The 20,529-nt window shown below is 38.8% G+C and overlaps 1 protein-coding gene across 3 annotated transcripts in view; it reads right to left on the reverse strand.

Annotated features, from left to right (window-relative positions):
• Nucleotides 1–20,529, reverse strand: part of NPHP3 (nephrocystin 3) — a 46,798-nt gene that overhangs the window by 17,874 nt on the left and 8,395 nt on the right. For 2 of the 3 annotated variants that reach the window (XM_043969248.1, XM_043969246.1), the window contains exons 5-17: nt 18,700–18,833; nt 16,912–17,072; nt 12,712–12,868; nt 10,502–10,576; nt 8,979–9,158; nt 6,726–6,829; nt 5,611–5,725; nt 5,149–5,292; nt 4,099–4,196; nt 2,758–2,860; nt 2,244–2,326; nt 1,445–1,586; nt 240–404 (exon numbers count right to left, since the gene is read on the reverse strand). In XM_043969248.1, coding sequence (XP_043825183.1) covers nt 240–404; nt 1,445–1,586; nt 2,244–2,326; nt 2,758–2,860; nt 4,099–4,196; nt 5,149–5,292; nt 5,611–5,725; nt 6,726–6,829; nt 8,979–9,158; nt 10,502–10,576; nt 12,712–12,868; nt 16,912–17,072; nt 18,700–18,833 — 1,661 coding nt within the window. The remainder of the gene's footprint in view (nt 1–239; nt 405–1,444; nt 1,587–2,243; nt 2,327–2,757; nt 2,861–4,098; nt 4,197–5,148; nt 5,293–5,610; nt 5,726–6,725; nt 6,830–8,978; nt 9,159–10,501; nt 10,577–12,711; nt 12,869–16,911; nt 17,073–18,699; nt 18,834–20,529) is intronic. The other variant, XM_043969247.1, reaches the window with a different exon arrangement.

The raw sequence follows: 20,529 nt of genomic DNA on the forward strand, positions 1-20,529 counted from the left end.
CTCACCTGGAGCACTGGCTGGTGCCTTCTCACCTGTCTTTTGATTACTGCTCCCATCCCTCCCACATGTGATGGCATCACTAGATTCTAAAGGTCATCTCATTCATCTTTGGATCCTCTCCTAGAATGCAGTTCAGTGACATTCACATAGCAGGCTCTCAGCAGACACTTTTGGCTTTAGATGGATCAAAAGTCACAGGTAAAAGGTACTTTGGCAAATATACAAAACAGACCACTTACCTGCAGGTGTTGGAACTTGAGTAAACCACAACCATAAGTCAATAAACACATTTTGTGCAAGCTGTGAATGAGGGATGTCAGCACAGACCAGGACAGGTCAGGGTAGAGTTCCATCAGCTCAGATTCACTCACTCCATTGTGACTGATGCTAACCAGGCAGAGGATCTACAGAGCAAACAGTCTGACATCATGAACCTTACAAATAAGGGAGCAAAATGCTATAAAAATCCTTTCATAAGAATTTCCCTGCTCTCAAGAGCTGGTTATGCGAAAAAAAATCAGTTCCACTAATTTCTCCCAATGTGCCAACAAAGCATCCAAAGATGTCATTAAGCTATAGGAACTTCATTTTACAGAGTTTAACATACACTGAAATAACACAAAAGGCCTCATACCATAATATGCATTATACATGCACAGAGGAATAAAAGGAAGCGCCCCCCCATTCCAAATTTATAAAATGCAATATTTCAAGCTATGATAAATGTGCTTCAAAGGGACTAAAGGTATCTTAACAAGAACTTTCCTAAAAAGTGAGCATTTCAAAAGCATACTACTGATAGGCTTCTAAGTCTAGAATACAATTATTCAGAGGTAAGCTAGTTTGACAGCCCTCTTCCATTCAGACAAGAGTTCATTTAAATCATGCCATCTGCATATTTCAGTTAAGCACATCTAGAATTATCTGCATACACGTGGGCAGATTCCACAATTATCTATAAGAGGTCATGAGCCTGCTCACAGCCTGCTAAGCTGCCAAGAAACATCCATGACAAGTGTAAAATCAGGGGAAAGGATGCCTTGCCCCAAATCGTTCACCCACAGGCAGGAATTGGTGGGGAGCAGCTCCTATCTGACTCATCATATACAGCTAGTACCTTCCAGCTCTGATCAGTAGAATCAAATAGATTATCTTGGGGTGTCAGTCCAGCTGGGTGCATGGGGATTTTCCTGGGCAACGCAGACATTAGTCAGATGTTTTACCAAACAAATCAGACTGTTATAAGCCCCCACAACAACAGGCACACTGTGATTTGCTGGCATTCTTGGATTTACATGAAACATCTTTAATAACAACTTAAAATTATAGCATTAAGCAAAGACAAAATTTAAGAAATCATTAATTAAAAAGTCATACAAATAAAATGTAAAGAGAACAAAGTATTATTAAAAAACCCAACCCTTTTATGACACTCTGCACTCACCTCCTTCATTAGGTCTTTTTCTCTATCATTTTCCATGGATTCCTGAATAGACCTCAACACCAGCCTATACAAAGACACGGTATCCTGACATTGGAAGCACTGTTGCAAGATTTTATCTATGTTGTCAGCTCCTCCAGCACTGCTGAAATGGGAGAGATCTGAACTGCTTTTCATGTCATCAAAAAACTCATATTGATCCTTGGATAGAAAGCAGATTTTATTCCTTCATATGGCAAAATCTGTTGATAAACTACAGGAATCCAGAAAAAGCCTCACTACCCCAAACTTATCAGAGATAATAGTGGAAGTCACAAACATCCTGGCATGGGGCTATGCAGGGCACTTATGAAAATAAAAAGAACTAGAGGTAGCAATTTATAGATTCAAAGAGATCTGCTTTTGTAACAAAGGAGCGTGGCCCCTTTACCCTTTGTATATGGTGTTTCCCTGTGTGGATTACACCATGGCTAAGCAGGGAACTTTCAAGAACAATCCTCTACTTGGCCAAGAGTTAGTACTAAAAAGTTAGGTAAACATATTTAATAACACCTGACAATTCATCAATTACCCCAAGGTTCAGTCATCCACCCAGGGGATCAGTAACTAACTCCCTAGTACTCTGCAGTTACTGCTACAGCAAAGCAATGGCCAACCAATGTCTTGGAAAGAGTTACCACTCCACCCCCAGCTCTACCCCGCTCCAATGAACAGTGATGGCTTCCCAAATTTGCATGCTGATGAAATGGTTTTCAGCAAACACAAAACATGCAAGAAAGAGTTCTATGGAACCACAGCTTACCGTGTGATCATTTTACTCAAAAGGGTGACATACAAGGCATTGCAGGTTGTGGCAGAACGACAATGTCGCTCTAGTTTCTTTTCCTAGAACAGAGTTTACCAAAAACAAAATAAAACACAAAATCCAACCTGAAATAAAGCAGTCAGAACTGCTGAGGCTTTCACATCACCAGACAAGGGGGCTAGGCTGTGTAATCTTGATCAAGGTGACAATTTCTACATGTTAGAATACATTCAGATTTGGTAAAATTCCTGATTTCATAAATAAAGAAGGCAGATATGAATTTTGGGGAGTGGGATATAACATGCTCCCAGACATATTTAAAGCCGCCATATTTCCAATTATACAAAAACATGAGATACCAAATCTGTCACTTCTGGTTTGGAACAAAATGCATTTAACCATGTGGCGGCTAAAACTCATTTTCACTTGTGATAGTGACCAGTTCCAAGAACATTTTCTTTAAGAAAGCTGATATACAATGAGATATATCTACTAAAATTAAAGTACATACCTGTTCTTTAGTCAACTTAATATCTACACAGTTGCATTCTGCAGTAATGAGAGTTTTTGCATCCACTGAATTTAAAGGATCAAGATGAAGTGTAGGCCACAACCTTATATTTAAAACAAGAGAAGAAAAAATGATATCTTGGTCTAATAACATATTATGTGCTATCATAAATATACCAGCAAAAGACTAAATTCTTTGATGAGAATCAGAATTTCTATTCTACTTTGGAAATATATGAAATATATCTAGTAAGCCTCATATCCCATATGTTAACGTTAATTTGGTTTGTTTCCTCTTAACATAATCATATCATCGCTCTTAAAATATTTTTATAATCACATATTGCTATGAAATAAAACAGTATAAACACAATATTGCTAAGGTACAATATATTTAGAAGGTATTGTTCTATAAAGTAAAGTCATCTTAAACATTTATTGGGCACCTGCTATGAGTAAGGCACCATTCTTAGGGATACAGTGAGAGGTACAAGACATCTCTGGCTCTTAAAGAGCTTGTAGCCTACTATCAGTCATTGCTGCTTGAGATCTACTCTACTGAAGGACATGGAACTCTTATCTCAAGAGCTCACTGTGCGTCTGTATTATGGAAAACCTCTAGCTTGCCATCTTGGCCTGCATGGGCTCTCTCACTCTCCATGAGAGAAAAACGACCATTTCCCTTGCTTTGCTTTGGATAATGTATCCAACAGTGCCACCGAACAAAAATCTCAATTCCCAAATAAGACTATTATCAATAGCTGAAAATATCTATGATAAATTTGGTATTTAAAAAAATCTCAAATGCATCAGATTTAATGTTCACCAATTTTACTCAAACATCAAAAATAAAAAATATTAACTAAGTGCCCACCATTCAATAACCCAGACATTCAAATTGACACTCACCACTGATGGGTGAAAAATTAGCCCTGGCAAGAGAAAAATGAAGTGACGGCAGAGTATGGACTGCAGGTAATATTGTCCTACTTAATGCTGATGCTGGCTGGTAACATTAACTGCATCTTGGTGTTACTTGTGAGTAGAAAACAGAAAGAGGAAAATGTTAAGCCTTTGTGGGAATGATTAGAAAGGATCAAGAGCAGGGGGGCCAAAGGGGACACTATAATGGGCAAGAGGAATAAAGATAGAAGAGAAGTAAAGACTAATCTAATGGATGAAATTGGGAAGGAGAAGGCTCATAATTTTTCTTGGCAGGTTAAGTGAACTTTTTATGGCAGGACAAGTTAAAAAAAAATTGATATGTAACACTGCCACAAAGCACATCCCGAATTTACATATTTATAGCTAGACAATCTGAAAGCATAACTTATTATCATACCTCCATGCCGGAGGGCATGTTTCTACATTCACAGACACAATTACTCTCACATTCACCGGCAGGGGATCTATCAGCCATTTCATGTGCTTTTCAACTTGCTTGAAAATACAAAAACAGAATCCATCCAATCTATTAGTTCAAACTCACTGAGAATCACATTCTCCATAATAACCAAAGCAAAAAAAAAAAGGGGGGGGGGTTATTATTCAGTATGTTGGACCTATTTTTGAATAATTATACAAAAATGTTATTGAATATTTCTTGTTAATGATATAATACCTTCCATGTTAAGAGTATATATTTATTGTATGGTAAAACCACTAGAATTACTATCTAGAGAGCTCCAAATGGTAAGGAAATATAAAGTCTTTCCATTTAAAATATGGTGAGCTTATTTTTATCATATAGCAGAATTCATCTGAAAAAGTTTTTAGACCAGTCTATCAATCTTAAAATTAAAAAAATAGGGATCTAGCTATTCAACAATATCAATGGTTTCACTAAAATGACTGACCTTCCCTTGATGAATAATTGGCACTATATTCTTTAACTATATTAACTATATTCTTTAACCTGTCTGGCTTCCTCCCAGGAGGAAATTATCAAATCAATGGAACAGAAATGTAAAAGACTTCTCTTGTGATTGGCAATGCTTCTGCTTCTTTTCCAGAAAAGACGGTGCAGCCTAGTGGGCAGAGTCCTGGACTCAGAGGTGTGACAGTCATGCCATCTTTGATCCTGTTTCCTTGTTTGCAGAATGGCAGTAATACCTGCACTACCTACTTAAAGGGGTCTCGTGCATCAAGAAATCTGTAAACTGTAGGGCAAGGGGAATTACAGCTGGACGGGGGCTCAGGTTGTGTAGCTGAAGCTCTTCACTTTGTTGAGGAGCAAACAGTTCCAGAGGGTGATTTGTCCAGGCTCATGTAGATAGTAGATGGCAGAGCTGGGATTTGAACCTGGATCCTCGAAGGCCAGTGCCATGAAAACAGGAGCACTTATTATTCCAAGTTTACCAAGGAGACTATGAACATAAAGTTGGAACAGTACCTGGATCTGATCTATAGAATCAATGATGATGATGATGCTGCCTTGATGACGAGCTGAGAGCTTTTCTAGCCATCGTGGAAACTCCTCAAGGAGTTTACCTGGATCCAGCGTTAGCCCAGATACTGACCAGGAATGCTGCATCAGCTGCAAAGACAGACACAGACACAGACACACACACACACACAGACAGACAGACAGACAGACACACACACACACACATTAGCTGCTGCATAATTTGTACAGGCTGTGATGTACAAGCAGAACATATTTCTATCTGCAGAGACCTAAATGGAGATGTGACTAAGACAAACTTCTACAGCCATGATCGTCATTACTTAACAAACTGAAAATTAGTGTGTAATTCTGAAAAGAACTCAATGATTGTCAGGCACTTAGATGCTAACTACAGCCATGACATCGAAATAAGAATTTCACTCAGAAAGAAAAAAGGTTCCGGTTTACCTTTAAAGTCAGCCGTTTAATTATTGAGGCTGACTCTGAGCTGGTGGACATGGGCCTCCCCACAAAGTGATACAGAATTAGTGTGTTTGGAGAATGCTTTTGCTGCAGCTGAATCCTACAGAAAAGACAAAGTGTTTTTTTGAGAAACAGTTTAGAAAACTAGCTGTGTGATTTTCCAACCCCGCCCCCAATCCTCCAAACATCTTAATTCATAATAAGGAAGCTTATCAAATGCCATCAATCTGTCAGCAGTTACATATTCACAGTCTTTTTCATTGTGCTGAAATCTGTCTCCTAAGGGATTATGGAATTTAGGAATTCTTTGGAACAGTAATCATCTCATTATAGTTTTATTTCGACTATAAATTGAAGCAACTATCTGAATGTTTCCAGCCAGGGTTGTTTAAATTAGAATTTAAAGTACAATTAAAGTGAATGATCACCTTTTTAATAACACATTCTTCTAATGAACTAAAGCCATTTCTGTGCTAAGAGATAACCTAAGTATTTCCCAAATGTAAACACAAATTAAATGAAAAGGTTCTGGAAAAAAAGAAACTTTAGCTTTCTCTGTAGTGCAATGCAAATAATAACTAAGACAGACTCCTTTCTTATGACACCTTGTTCAGCTCACATGCCACAATCAATTAAACATGTAGAAAAATTATTGGTTTAAGTTAAAACTCCAAGGAAAAGACTGATGGCACCAAATATCATTTTAATAACTCAATATTAAGTCTGTTTCTTAATTTTGCCATCATTAATTTTGTCCCAATTTTCAATGAAATGTAAATTAAAACTAGAAGGTGATAATTCAGCCTAAAATAACTTAGCCAGCTCCAAGAAAGCGCTTATGTAAGCAAACTACATAAACTGATCATTCCCCTGTTCTCCATTTGCCCAGAATGTAATTATTGTTTGCACTTTGTGACATGTCCTTATAAGTCACCCAACTGTTTCCTCCATAAAGATCTTGACTGCCCAATGATATTACAAGCACTTCAGTGACAAAGCTGTGCACAGAGCAGGAGTTCATTGTAATTCTAGTTAAATAATTAAAACTCAAAAACAAAAGGTAAATTGAAAACAACAATGACAACAACAAAAACTCAGACCATTTAGATAAAAGAAGTGATTTCCCAGAACCTGGTCCTCCAGACACGAGAAGGGGCGGGATAGGTGCTGCTGCTGCCACAAGATCATTTAGGCGCTGGTAATACTATGAACAAATAGAACATAGAAGTGGTGAGGTGTTCCAACACTGCTAATGCCACAAGAAAAGATACAGCTGATGATCAGTTATAGGCTTTGAACAAAGAGAATGGGAATAAACGAAATCAAGAAATAACCTAAAATTCCCAATATTAGACACTAACACCTCACTAGGTTTTCTATCCATAATAGGACTTGCATACATAACAGCTATCAAGTATACTTAGATTCAAAGGAAAGAAACCAAATATAATTGATAAAAGATTAAAAAAAGATTACAGCTGGCTTAGGGCCAACAGTATGTGACTCAAAGTTCCCTGCAGCTCTAGTAAAATGATTAGCTGGCATACTACTCTAAATCAACGCCTAAAGTTCTATTCCTGGAATCTCACACAGAGTGATGCACTTAATTGGACTCTTAAATAATTTTGATAATGATGATGGTTCTAAAAATACAAAAGTCCTGACATTCTTTATCTCGTAAAACCCAGTAACAATCCTAATTAGTTAGGTGGCAAGAACTACTCTTAATTACAGAAAACTGATTTGGTTTAAATTACTTGCCAAAGTTCCCACTAAGTATACTGACACGACCAAGAAAAGACTGAGTTCAGAATTCTATCCACAATGAGGAAATAAAAGTGTTATCAAAAAGCAAATCATGTCATTTCATTGTTAAAAAACCTTACTGAAAGGTCAGCTTGGCATCCAAGGCTTTCAAAACTGGGTTCCCATTTATCTTTCCAATCTAACAAATGTGAACTCATTGTGCACTCCCTGTCCTCTGAACATGCCTTGTTCTTTCTTGTCTTCATATTCTTGCTTAAGCTGTTCCATTTACCTACCATGTCATCACTCCTACTGACTCCTATATAAATCATATCAATTCTTCAGTGTCCTATTGGGTCCAATTTGGGCCTCCACAGTCTTACCTTGCCCTTCCGTGCTAGACTCCATGTGGCATTTATCTATACACTGCTCGAAGCACACCTAAGTATCTGTCTTCTAGTATTACACAAAAGAGAAGAGGACCCTCCCCACGTCCATCACTCCCCAGTGGGTTGGGAGTCTCCAGCCCAAGCTTTCTCCACACCCAGCTCTAGATTTGGGTCTTTTGTAATTCAAGAGTTGTGGTACTTACTCTCCTTGCCTTGCTATTCTAGCACTTTATATTTTTTATGTTCTAGGTGCTTCCTTTGGATGTTTTTAGGTTACAATCTAAATCCTTAGCTTTGACTATCCTGTATCTCAAGTTTTATTTGTATAAACACTTAATAAAAAAGGGATTAATTTGGCTACCGTATAATTGAATAAATGGGCAGCTAGGTGGTGCCACAGTGCACAGAACATGGGATCTAGAGTCAAGATCTGAGTTAGAATCCAGCCTTAGACACTTCCTAGCTGTGTGCCCTTGGATGAGTCACTTAGCCTATCTGCCTGAGTTTTTTTCATCTGTAAAATAAGCAAACATCTACCTCCCAAGGTTGCTATGTAGATCAAATGAGATATGTGTCTGACACATAGTAAGTACTATATACATGTTAAGTATTATTATTATTAATTTATATGTGACTATACATTTATTATATTATGTATAATACAGTAAATATATAATCATATATAAATTAATATATACCTTATATGAACATATAAAATGATATACTATAAATTATACAATACATCATAATATAAAACATAAATATTAGAAATATAATATAATATAGATTAATATATTATATACACACACACACACACATACACTTTTCAAGTTTTCTTAATTTTGTCTAGAAACTAGGGTTGGCCCTCACTATTACTTTGAGCTCTCTGGTAACCCCAACCCTGAATTGGGTTATTGTGCGGGGAATGAGATGAGAGGCCAGGCCAGAAATCCTGATTCCTGGCTTTCTGTCACAAAGTACAAAGGATGTTTCTAACAACTGATTTTTAAGACCTTCTGCTTTCTTGTGCACTATTAATAAATAAAAATGTTTTTCACGTTTACAAGCCTTTCATGTCACTCTAGGGACCTAGCTTAAGCCTATGCTCCTATCTTCCTACTTATAATCAATCCAAAAGATCTGACTTGGGTTCTTTAAAAAAAAATTGTTTTTTTCCAACGAAGTCACTGTCTTTGTCTCTGTCACTCAGCTCCTTACTTTCTCAAATCCCAGATCATATGCAGAATTAGAAGCCTGTTGAAAAGCCTCCATTTGTTCTTGTTCATCATGGATGTCCCACAAAACGTCACCATAATCCTCTTCTACTGGAATGGGAGACTCCTTCTCATTGTCCAAATCTTTCATTTCTTGCTCTGTGTTCTCGAAACCCAATATATCCTAAACAAGAGAACATCCACATAAAAACAGGAAGGGTGAAGACACATTTTCTCATTAAAACCCAAGTTAACATAATTCATGGTCTCAAAGAGTTATAAGATAGCTATAAAGTTTATCTTTTTTTTGGGGGGGGGCTGGGCAATGAGGGTTAAGTGACTTGCCCAGGGTCATACAGCCAGTGTCAAGTGTCTGAGGCCAGATTTGAACTCAGGTCCTCCTGAACCAAGGGCCAATGCTTTATCCACTGCACCACCTAGCTGCCCCCAGCTATAAAGTTTATCATTCTAGCTAGTTAGTGAGAACAATTTTCTGACTATACACTAATGTCTCGTTAATGGAAGAAGGGTAGACTGCCTTTATATTCTGGGTCTGTTGGGTGTGTCTAGAGATCAAGCAAGAGCATTAATGAATTATTATTTCTTGCACCTGATACGTTAACAGATAAAATCTCTGGACACCACTTAATCCCAACTCTAAGGCCTTACAAGCTACCTCACATTAAGAGACTGTTAAAAGCCAGGCATGGTGGTGCACACCGATAATCATGGCTACCACAGAGGCTGAGACTATCAGATCTCTGAAGTGTGGACATTCTGAGCTGCAGTGGGCCATGGTGATTAGGTGTCTGAGGTCAGTTCCACATTAGTATGGTGAGCCTCCTAAAGTGAAGGAACACCAACCATGTAGTCTAAAGAAGGGTGAACTGGCCCAGGTCAGAAATGGAGCAGGTCAAAGGTCCTTTGTCAATCAAAGTGTGATTGAGTCTGTAAGTAGGCTCCGCATTTCTAAGCTGGGTGAGATAGGAAGACCCAGTATTTATTAAAAAAAAAAAAAAGAAGACTGTTATATATAGTCTTTTCCACTTCCTGCATCAGAATTCCAATTCTCACATCTAATTTCTTGCGTATTAAAGCCAAATTTTTGAACACCATATAAGTGAATACAGAAATAACTTACTTTGCCTACATTTCAAAAATCTCTGAGTGAAGTGACCTTAAAGTACAACTTTTAAACTACTATTTCTGTAATACCTTTCAACAGAAGCTATCAAAATGCTTCATAGCTGTTGCAGTATGACACAATTCTATGAGCTAGGTAAGGAATAAAGAGAAATACTTTCCTAGGGTCACTTAGTAAATATAATGGACAAAAACCCAGGAGAATGTACTGTGTTTTCTAATAGGAGAGGTAAATTGTTTTGTCTTAGAAGGTTTAAAAAGCCCCACAAAACAAAGAACCCTCTTGCCTGGTTTTTTTCCTGAACAACCAATGTTTATGGAAAAACATTGCCTAAGAACACTTAATATCAAGTCTTAAATGTTAACACTTGTAATCCCATATACCTGTTTAATAATTTTTTCCACATAATTATAAGTTTTGCACACTCCTTCTGCAGGTTCTCCTTGATGGTCAATAATCTGAAAAAATGAGGCACAAAATGTTTTAGTACTGAATTTCTTAATGAACATGGGACTTACAATCATAAAGTCTTAACTGGAAGGAACCTTAGATATCATCTAATTCAGAACTGGAGTAACTCAAAAGAAACACGAGATGTACAAATTTAGAGCCATCTCCAGTCCTTATGTTCACAGGGACTATTTGTGCCTGACCTGAAGCAGAGCCTTCTGTGCTTGTATTGGTCTGATCGGCCACAGTGAGACACACTGTAACTTGGCCTCAACATAGTGATGTCATTTTGGTTCCTTTTGAGTATGAAGGAAAACCACCACCCATCCAACCCCCTCATGAAAAAGCACAAAAATTTAACTCTATTTTTCAATCTTGGGAATTATAACAGATGTTCTAATTTTTTGCTCCTTTTTTTCCCTAAGAGGAAAAGGGATAGGGATTATACTTGTGATTTTAATGGTAAAGGGAGCTTCCCAGTGAGAAAAGTCCCTCTACTATTGCAGGTTAGCAACCTCTCTTCAACTTACAGTCTTAGAGACTAAAGGAACTGCCTAGAGCACTAGGCATTCAGTAAGGTGTCCAGGGTCACATTGTTAGCATGTATTAAGAGGTAGAACTTGAACTCAGGACTTCCTGGCTCAAAGACTGGCTCTCCATCCATGATAACATGAATCCATAATTCTAGCTTAGTAACATTTAGTGTACAATACTTTGTGAAACCATACATTAAACTTTTTTTGTGTGTTTTGTTTTGTGAGGCAATGAGGCTTAAGTGACTTGCCCAAGGTCACACAGCTAGTCAAGCATCTGAGGCTGGATTTGAACTCCAGGGTCCGTGCTTTATCCACTGCGCCACCTAGCTGCCTCTCATACCTTAAACTTTAAACAAACATCTCGAGACGCATATCCTTCATCCTTCTGAGGATATAGTTAATTTAGTATGTTGTACCTAACTCTAACATATGGACACTGGAATGGTCAATGGAAAAAATTTGATAGTTTTATAGTATAAGTACAATGAAGAATACAATTATTTTATTTTATTAAGGCTCTTATTTATTGGATAAGTAAGCCATAGACAGCTACTAAAAACCTTTAATTAAAGAAAGAAAAATTCTTACATCTGGTTGTTTTTATTTTTCTCTAGCCTGTCAATTTTCTACAGAAATCTTCAATTTTACCCTTAATATCCACTAAATTAAGTTCACTAACTATTCCCTCTCAGTACATGTTGTTTTTTTTTTTCAGGGCAATGAGGGTTAAGGGCCCAGGGTCACAAAGCTAGTAAGTGTCAAGTGTCTGAGGCCAGATTTGAACTCAGGTTCTCCTGAATCCAGGGCCAATGCTTTATCCACTGTGCCATCTAGCTCCCCCTCTCAGTATATGTTAAACCAGGCTTGCAAGCCAAATTAAAATAGACACTCTACTTGTCATGCAGACATTCACGATCAAAGAAGGAACTAGGTGGTGCAGTCTGGGCTTGAAGTCAGGAGGGGCTAAGTGTGAACACTGCCTTAGTCACTTACTAGTTGCCTGCCCCGGGCAAATCATTTAACCTCTTATTTAAACACCTCAGTTTTCTCATCTTCAAAATGGGATTAATACCAGCGCCTATCTCACCAGTGTTCTTCTGAGGATCAAATGAGGTGTTTTGCAAACCATAAAGCACCTTAAAGCATCATCGTCACCATCATCACTGCCACCACCCCCATCAACCATCATTATCCTCATCGTCAATATTGGGATGGAGCCAGAAAGAAGTAATATGACCACGATCAGTTGTTTATTCTTCTTCTATGTTTTTGGAAAAGCAGCCCACAACACTGAACAAGACCATTCCTCTCTCCCTTACTTCTGTGTCTGCGCAGGTGGGGAGCAGCCCTCAACCTGCCCTGGATGCCAAGGCTCCGTGGGAGGAAAACAAGTTGGTAATTTGGCCAACACCATTACCTAGTGCTACCGCTTCCACCTCTCTGTCATACAATACTGCTCTTGCCTGTGCTCTAGAACCCAACCCAGGTGGCTAAATAATGACAAGTCACAGGCATGGGCCCAGGTCACTTTCTGGGCTGTCCGAGTCTTCTTCCTCTAGCCATTACTCACCTCTTCATACTCGAATCAAGTTTTCTTTCAAATTTACCTTGGCCTTGTTAGCCTTGTTCAAGTAGGAAACTTGTTCAATCAAGCGCTGGACAGAGTCGGAGCTGACTTGACCATCCTCCAAGCGGTGATAGATCAATCTCGGCTTTCCTTCAGAGTTCTTCAAAAATGCCTCTTCGCAGTCCTCCAACAAGCAGCTAGATTGGAAAACAGCATTTCTTGTGCTACATTACACTGTTGTAGCAAACAGTTCAAACAATCACCTTAAGTTTCAATAATGGACTGGATTATAAAGACTATTCCTAAGAGTCCCTGATGGAAAAAAAGCATTTCTCTAATTATTCTCTGTTGGTCACGAAGAAAAATTTTCTTTTTCTTTCTTTCTTTCTTTTTTTTTTTTGGGGGGGGCAGGGCAATGAAGGTTAAGTGACTTGCCCAAGGTCACACAGCTAGTAAGTGTCAAGTGTCAAGAGGCTGGATTTGAACTCAGGTCCTTCTGAATCCAGGGCTGGTGCTTTATCCACTGTGCCACCTAGCTGCCCCAGAAAAATTTTCTTAACTAAGCCATGATAATTTACATATTGGGGGCCACTTTAAACTCTATTATCACACAGTTGGACTCCAATTTTTTCTTTATATCTATGGAGCTTAGAGAATATTTTGGGCTAAATAGTAACTTAGATTTTTAACATAATGGAGCAAAATTGTGGTATAGATGTAAAATTTAACCACGCCATAAATTTACATATAGTTTTCAAGTGAAAAACTTGTTCCTGTTCCTTTCCAATATTTCCTCAAGCTGTCATTCTCTCTCCTTTCTTACTGGTAGCCTCCTGCAGTAGCTATCACAGCTATATTGCCCACACTGGAATGCTCTGCCTCTGACCTCTGGCTCTTACAATTCCTGGCTTCCTTTTATGACTCGGCTCAAGCAGCACATCTGCCGGGAGGCTCTTCCTGGTCCTCCCAGCTGCCAATGCCCTCCCCTCTGTGGGGGCCTTCTCTCTATTGAGTATTTTCCCCATATATCCCGATTTATTGTGATTACATGTAATTTCTATGTGTTGCTCTTTACCAGAATGAAGTAGCTTCAGGGCAAAAGCTGTTTCTGTCTTTCTTTAATCCCTAGAGAAGTCAACTTGTGTCTGGCATGAAGTAAATGCTTAATAACTGTTTGTTCACTCATCTGTTCACCAAAACAGACAACATCTATTAGTGCCTCTGTTTCTCACTTTTTAAGGCACAGAAGTTGGGCTTCCAGTCTGACCTCTGTAAGAAAACAAGTCTTTCCAAGGTCATTAAGGAATTCTGTTCATTCCCAAACCCCAGTCTTTTGTTGATCTTTTTTTTTGGGGGGGGCAGCTTTCGACAGTGTTGATGACACTGCTGACCACCACCTCCTCTCCCCAACCTGCCTGCTAACTCTAACTCCTCAGTTTCCTTTCCTGGTTCACCATCCACATCCTGACCATGGACTTTCCCAAAGCTCTGTCCTGGCTTCTTTAATCTCACCCTTTAATGGTCACATTTACACTCACAGGATGAATTCTTCTCTCTATGCAGTTGATGCCCATAATTCCAGGCTTATCTGTCTCTTGAACTTTAGTCTTTCACATTCAAGTGCTTCCTGGACAGGTCTGCCTGCTAGATGTCCTAATGACATCTCAAACTCAGCACGTGCTAAACTGAACTAGACAACCCCTTCCCCCATTTCCCCAAACTTCCCCATGTAAGGGGGAACAGCATTATTCCAGGTACCAGGTTGTCTCCCTCCACCAACCTCTTTATAGTAAGTTGCCAATGTCCATTCTGTTCTACCCAAGCATCTCCCACATCCATCCCTTCCTTGCCATTCACATGGTCCCTGCCCTAGTTTCAGCCCTCATCAACTCTTGTCTGATGACCACAACAGCCTCCTAACTCTTCTGCCCCACTCCAGTCCACTCCTCAAAACAGCTGACGAAATCATCTGCCTAAGTTGTAGGTCTGCCCTCCCTAGCTCAGCAAGCTTCCATGATTCCTTAATGAGTCACTGGGAGTCCTTTCGCATGTGGCTCCAACCCACCTACTCTTCTTGACGTGCTTTATGTTCCAGCTGAAATTAGACTACTTGATATTCCTCAAATGTAATCCTCCATGCCTTGACACAGCTCCTTTCATTAGACTGTAAGTTCCTTGAGGGTAGGGACTGTCTTTTGCCTTTCTTTGTATCCTTAGCACTTAGAAGAGTGCTGGCACATAGTAGGTACTTAATAAATGCTTACTGACTAACCTGCATTCGCAGTGTAGGCAATGCCTCCTTTCCAGTACAGCTCCTTGTCATCTCAGCCTTTCAGAATGCTGATCTTCCATCAAAGATCAGCCCATATGCTTCCTGCTCTGAGGCTTCTCCTAAGCCTTATACTCATCTGTGCCCCTGCTGAAGCCCCTTGAAGGTAGTGATGGCTTCATTTTGGTCTCTGCATGCTCAGGTTTTAGCACAGTACCCGACATGGAGTAAGTATTTAATAAAATCTGTTCAGTTGAAAATCTAACTGTTGGGGGCAGCTAGGTGGCACAGTGGATAAAGCACTGGCCCTGGAGTCAGGAGGACCTGAGTTCAAATCTGGACCCAGACACTTGACACTTACTAGCTGTGTGACCCTGGGTAAGTCACTTAACCTTCACTGCCCCACCAAAAAAAAAAAAAAAAAACCACAACGAAAAAGAAAATCTAACTGTTGCCGTCATTATGGATGTCACTTCCTGATTTTCTTCTTCTGGACTTTTTCACTTGCCTTTCATTTAATCATCTTTATCCTGACTAGAGAACTGAAATAGAATTGATAGCTGAATTTGAATTTTTCAAAATAACTTATTATATTGAAAAAAGAGAACCAGAAAAAAACCACACCCCGATATGAATCCAAATACCAGGAGTAGAGAAATAAATTATTCACTATGGCACTATCTCCCCCAACAACACATGTAAGGAACCAACAAGCTACAAATAATACCACATATTGATGTAATGGGTTTTACTGAAATTATTAAAGAAAGGGAAATCCCAGAATCTCAGCCTTAGAAGGGACCTTAAAAGCCCTGTCTCCAGCCCACATGAGAAGTTAAATGCCCTCAAAAACATAAGTAATAAGTGGTTAACCACACACTGCCTGAAGGCCTCTGCTGAGGATAAACACACGACTGTCCAAGGCTGTTCCTATTAGATATTCTTTTTTTTTTCTTCTTTTGTGGGGCAATGAGGGTTAAGTGACTTGCCCAGGGTCACACAGATAGTGTCAAGTGTCTGAGGCCGAATTTGGACTCCTGAATCCAGGGCCGGTGCTTTATCCACTGTACCACCTAGCTGCCCCCCTATTAGATATTCTTGATCATTTTATTTTTCTTTGGTGTCATGGATCCCTTTGGCATGGCCTCTTCTCAGAATGTTTTGAAAAGCACAGGATAACCAAGGAAATGAACGGTATTCAAAGACGAAGAAAGCAAGTTCTCAGGCTGCAGGTTAAGAATGCCTGCCTAAAGCGGAGCTAAACCTAGCTTTTTAAAAGTCTACAAAGAGAAATCTACATTCTCTTATTTCTTCTTGAACATATTTTCTTCCAAAAGTAAGGGTCCCTTCTTGAATGGTGTCTTCAAACAGAGGCTGGACAACCACACTGGGTTAGGTTATCTTAGGAATTCTATCTGCACTATGAGCTGGACAAGATGATCATCAAAAGCCCTCCCAACTCTTACATTCTGTTATTCTCATTCCTAAATATATGTGGTCTGCTTTCAAACAAACAAACAAACAAACAAAAAACCCCTTAGTCTATAAAAATCAACTGATAAAGAAGATTAAAAAGGGTCAAAAATAAATTTTCGTTTTAAAAGTTTGAGGGATCTTTTAAATAATGAGCTCCCCTGGCATATCTGAAATGCGTTTCAATTTCCATGTAGCTATTTAGGAGCCAATCACAGAAGGTGATTTATACTTTCATTCTTACCCAAGAAATGAATATTGGACTTTAAATAGTCCTTAGCCAATACAGATAATGAATTATCTCAGTAAGACAAATGGGTAAACACATTTTGGTGATGTGTTCCAATTGAATAAAGAGCCATTAGGACACTTTTTAAACAGCATAAATTAGGAACATAAAAAATTAAATTAGAATGCATATTTTAAGTTCATTATAAGCAATCTGTTTACTATATACAAGTGCAATCTAATAATAAACTGGAGATTCATTATACTTACCTTGGTAAAGTTAAATGAATAAACAAAATAACTAATGAACTCTTCTCAATTTCCCATTTTCTTACATTGAAGTAATGATTTCCATTCTCTATTGGAAAATAAATTGCATGGAAGAAGTATCCTATTGTCTCACACATTCTTTGGAGTTTGGGTGAATAGTCCTAATAGCAAAAACAAGAAGTATGAAAGCATGATTTATTAAAGGTCAGCTAACGTTCAAGCCAGCTCCATACTATTTAAAGGCGATATGGTATTGTGGAAAAGGCAAAGGATTTAGAGAGCTAAAACCCGGGGCTCCAATCCAGCTCTGCCACTAATTACTTGTGTGATCCTGGGTGATTACTTCCCCTCCCTGGGCCTCAGTGTTCTCATCTGTAAAATGAGGCAGTTGTGGGGCAGCTAGGTGGCATAGTGGATAAAGCACTGGACTTGGATTCAGGAGGACCTGAGTTCAAATCCAGCCTCAGACACTTGACACTTAACTAGCTGTGTGAACCTGGGCAAGTCACTTAACCCTCACTGCCCTGCAAAAACAAACAAAAAAATGAGGCAGTTGGATGATCTCTCTAAAGTCCCTTCCAACTCTACAGCCTATCCTTCTACAAAATGAATATTCTACTCATGAGTCATGGGGGACATCCATCTGTCCATCGCAAAGGAAATAAAATAACAAAATTTGCTATATTAACTTACTCTCAAGAATGATGGCAATTCCAAATGTAAAAGATAAGTCACATCAGTTCACCATACTTAATAACATTCTTCAGCTAAGGAAGTAATATGTAATATCATGGCAGAACCAAGGACAAAATGGTATATTTATCTGCCTTGGGTGCTGGATTTCATTATGAAAAAACACAGGGAACAGGGTTCTAATAATAATGTCGGGAAGTAGACACTTGCCACTTGCAAGTAGATAAGGGTTCCTAACCTTGTTCTGTGTCATGAAATTCTTTGGCAGTTTGGTGAAACCAATGGAAGCCTTCCCAGAAGAATATTCTTAAATGCATAAAAGAAAATACCAAGGATAACAAAAGGAAACAAATTATATTGAAATAAAGATGTATTTTTTCCATCCAAGTTCACAGATGAACTGAAATCTATCCATATGTCCCCTGGGGGTCCATGGACTCCAGGTTAAGAATCCTTGGTCTAATACTATAAGTTGTAGAGGGGTCCTATGGGTAGAAGTTTATCACTGGGAACTCCCTATCCAGATAAAAGGGGATGAAGGAGTAGGAATTGGGTTTCCCTCTGCTTGGAGAAGCTTCTAGGTTAGAGAATTTGAAGGCCTCAGAGAATCTTCTCAGAACAATATCCAGTCCTTTTCCAGCCTTGCAAAAAGTGGCAGAAGCTGATTCAGTCCTACTAGGGGAGGACAGAACAAAAGCTAGGGAAGGAACTGAGATTTGTGGGGGGGAGTAGATGGGGGTTAGTGTGAGGATCTGAAAGGAATGAATGAATGAATGAAAAAGCATTTATTAAACACTTACTATGTACAAACACTGTACTAAGCACTGGGGACCCAAACAGAAAAGCAGAGATGATCCCTGTTCTTAAAGACCTCAAATTCTCATGCACGAAACACAATACACAGGAGGTTTTGGCCACAAGTCAGGGTACTAAACTCCAGTTGTGGCCACTCTTGTCTCCCCAGAAGTTACTTGGGCCCTATAGAAGTAGTACAGAAGATAATCTATCATCTGGATTAGAAGAGGTGGGGCCAGCTCTCTAAAAGGGGGTGTGCAGATTTTACTTCAGTGAGCCCACATTTTATAAGACACTCACCCTCAAGAAAATGTCCATTTCAGGCTGTGTTTCATCCGTGTTGATGAGGTAACATCTGACTGTGTTACTCCACAAAGAATGTGAGAACAATGGAGTAACTTGTAATAAACTAGCTACAGCAGCATCCCAGTCATCTGCAACCAAACACAATGTAATTATTTCATAGAATGACTGCCAGGCAATCTTTTAGATGGTGTTCAACAAGAGACTAGTATACAAAAACTCATATTGTGACTGTATTTTAAAGTTTGCAAAGCATTTTTCACAGAGTACCTCATTTTAGCCTCGAAATAACCCTCTGAGGTTGGAACTGTGAATATGATGACCTTCATTTTAGAGAAGGAAGCTGATGCCCAGAGAGGCTTGGTCACTTACCCAGAAGCGCCCAGCTGGCGACTATTTGTGGCAAAATTCAAACCCAGCTCTTCCTAACTTCAAGGCCAGCATTCTGTCCACTAATCCACACTGCCCTCCAACTTTGAAAAATATTCAATAGATTGTTTGGATATTTATTAATATAGAAATGATCTTTTAGAGTATGAAATTACACTAGGAGTCACCAATTGCCCATTCAAATTGCAACCTAGGACTATTCCCCTGGGGTAATGAAAGCCACTGGTGGTCCGCCCAAAGATGTCAATTCCTACTGAGATTTCTCTTTCAAGGAAACTTCAACCAATTGTTAGTTGAAAGGTATGGTAGGCCATTTTTTTCAAAATCACCTTGGTCAAGCCAGGCTCTTCCTCTGGCATGTGGGTTTACCTAATTGTTGATGATTGAACTGCAGCGGCCTCAGACACTCACTAGCTGTGTAGCCCTGGACAAGTCGATTCACCCTGTCTGCTTCAGTGTCCTCATCTATAATAAGAGCTGCACAAGGAAATGGCAAACCACTCCAGTATCTCTGCCAAGAGAACTACAAATGGGGCACGACGAGTCTGAAACAACCGAAAACGACCGAGCAACAATGAACTACACTGTTTTCTAGATAGAAGTTGAAAAAAATGGACATGTAATTCTCTGACATTTGGCTAAAAGATCATTAAGACAACGATCCAAGGCAATTCCAAAAGACTTATGATGGGAAACCCCAGATAAAGAACTTTGGAGTCTGAATGCAGATCAAAGTACACTATTTTCAGTTTATTTGTTGTTGTTATTTTTTCTTTCTTGTGGTTTTTCCCTTTTGTTCATATTCTCCTTTTATAACATGACTAATATGGAAATATGTATAACATGACTGTGTATGTATGTACATGTGTATACATATAAATACATACACACATACATACATACACACATAAATAAACAAACAAACAAATAAATAAATAACCTTGCCATCTTGGGGATGGGAGGAGGGAAGGAAAGGAGGGAGAAAAATTGGGAACTCAAAATCTTACAAAAATGAATGTTGAAAACAATCCTTTTGTGTAATTGGAAAATAAAATAACATAACTACCAATTTTTTAAAAAAAGAAATGATAAATGATAAAAGATCATTACATTTTTATTATGCCCTTTTAAAAAAAAATCAGTCATTTTTGGACATGCCCTCCACTAATTCTTCAATTTCCTTACAACAAAGAAAAATAAGTAAGCAAAACCAAGAGACGCAGAGTCCATATCATAGTCCCCCGTGGCTCTTTTTCCAAAAGAAGATTGGTATGCTCCTTTACTTTGGTAAGGATGTAATGCTTGTTTCCACAGATAATTTTTTTCTAAAAATGCTACTGACATTTAGATAAAAGCCACAGGCACTATGTGTCCATTTGACAAAGAGTTTTTCTTACAATCCTACCATACTCAACTTAAGAGAAAGCTCATTTCAAA

Source organism: Dromiciops gliroides, chromosome 5 (assembly GCF_019393635.1).
Source record: "Dromiciops gliroides isolate mDroGli1 chromosome 5, mDroGli1.pri, whole genome shotgun sequence".
Taxonomy (NCBI): Eukaryota; Metazoa; Chordata; class Mammalia; order Microbiotheria; family Microbiotheriidae; genus Dromiciops; species Dromiciops gliroides.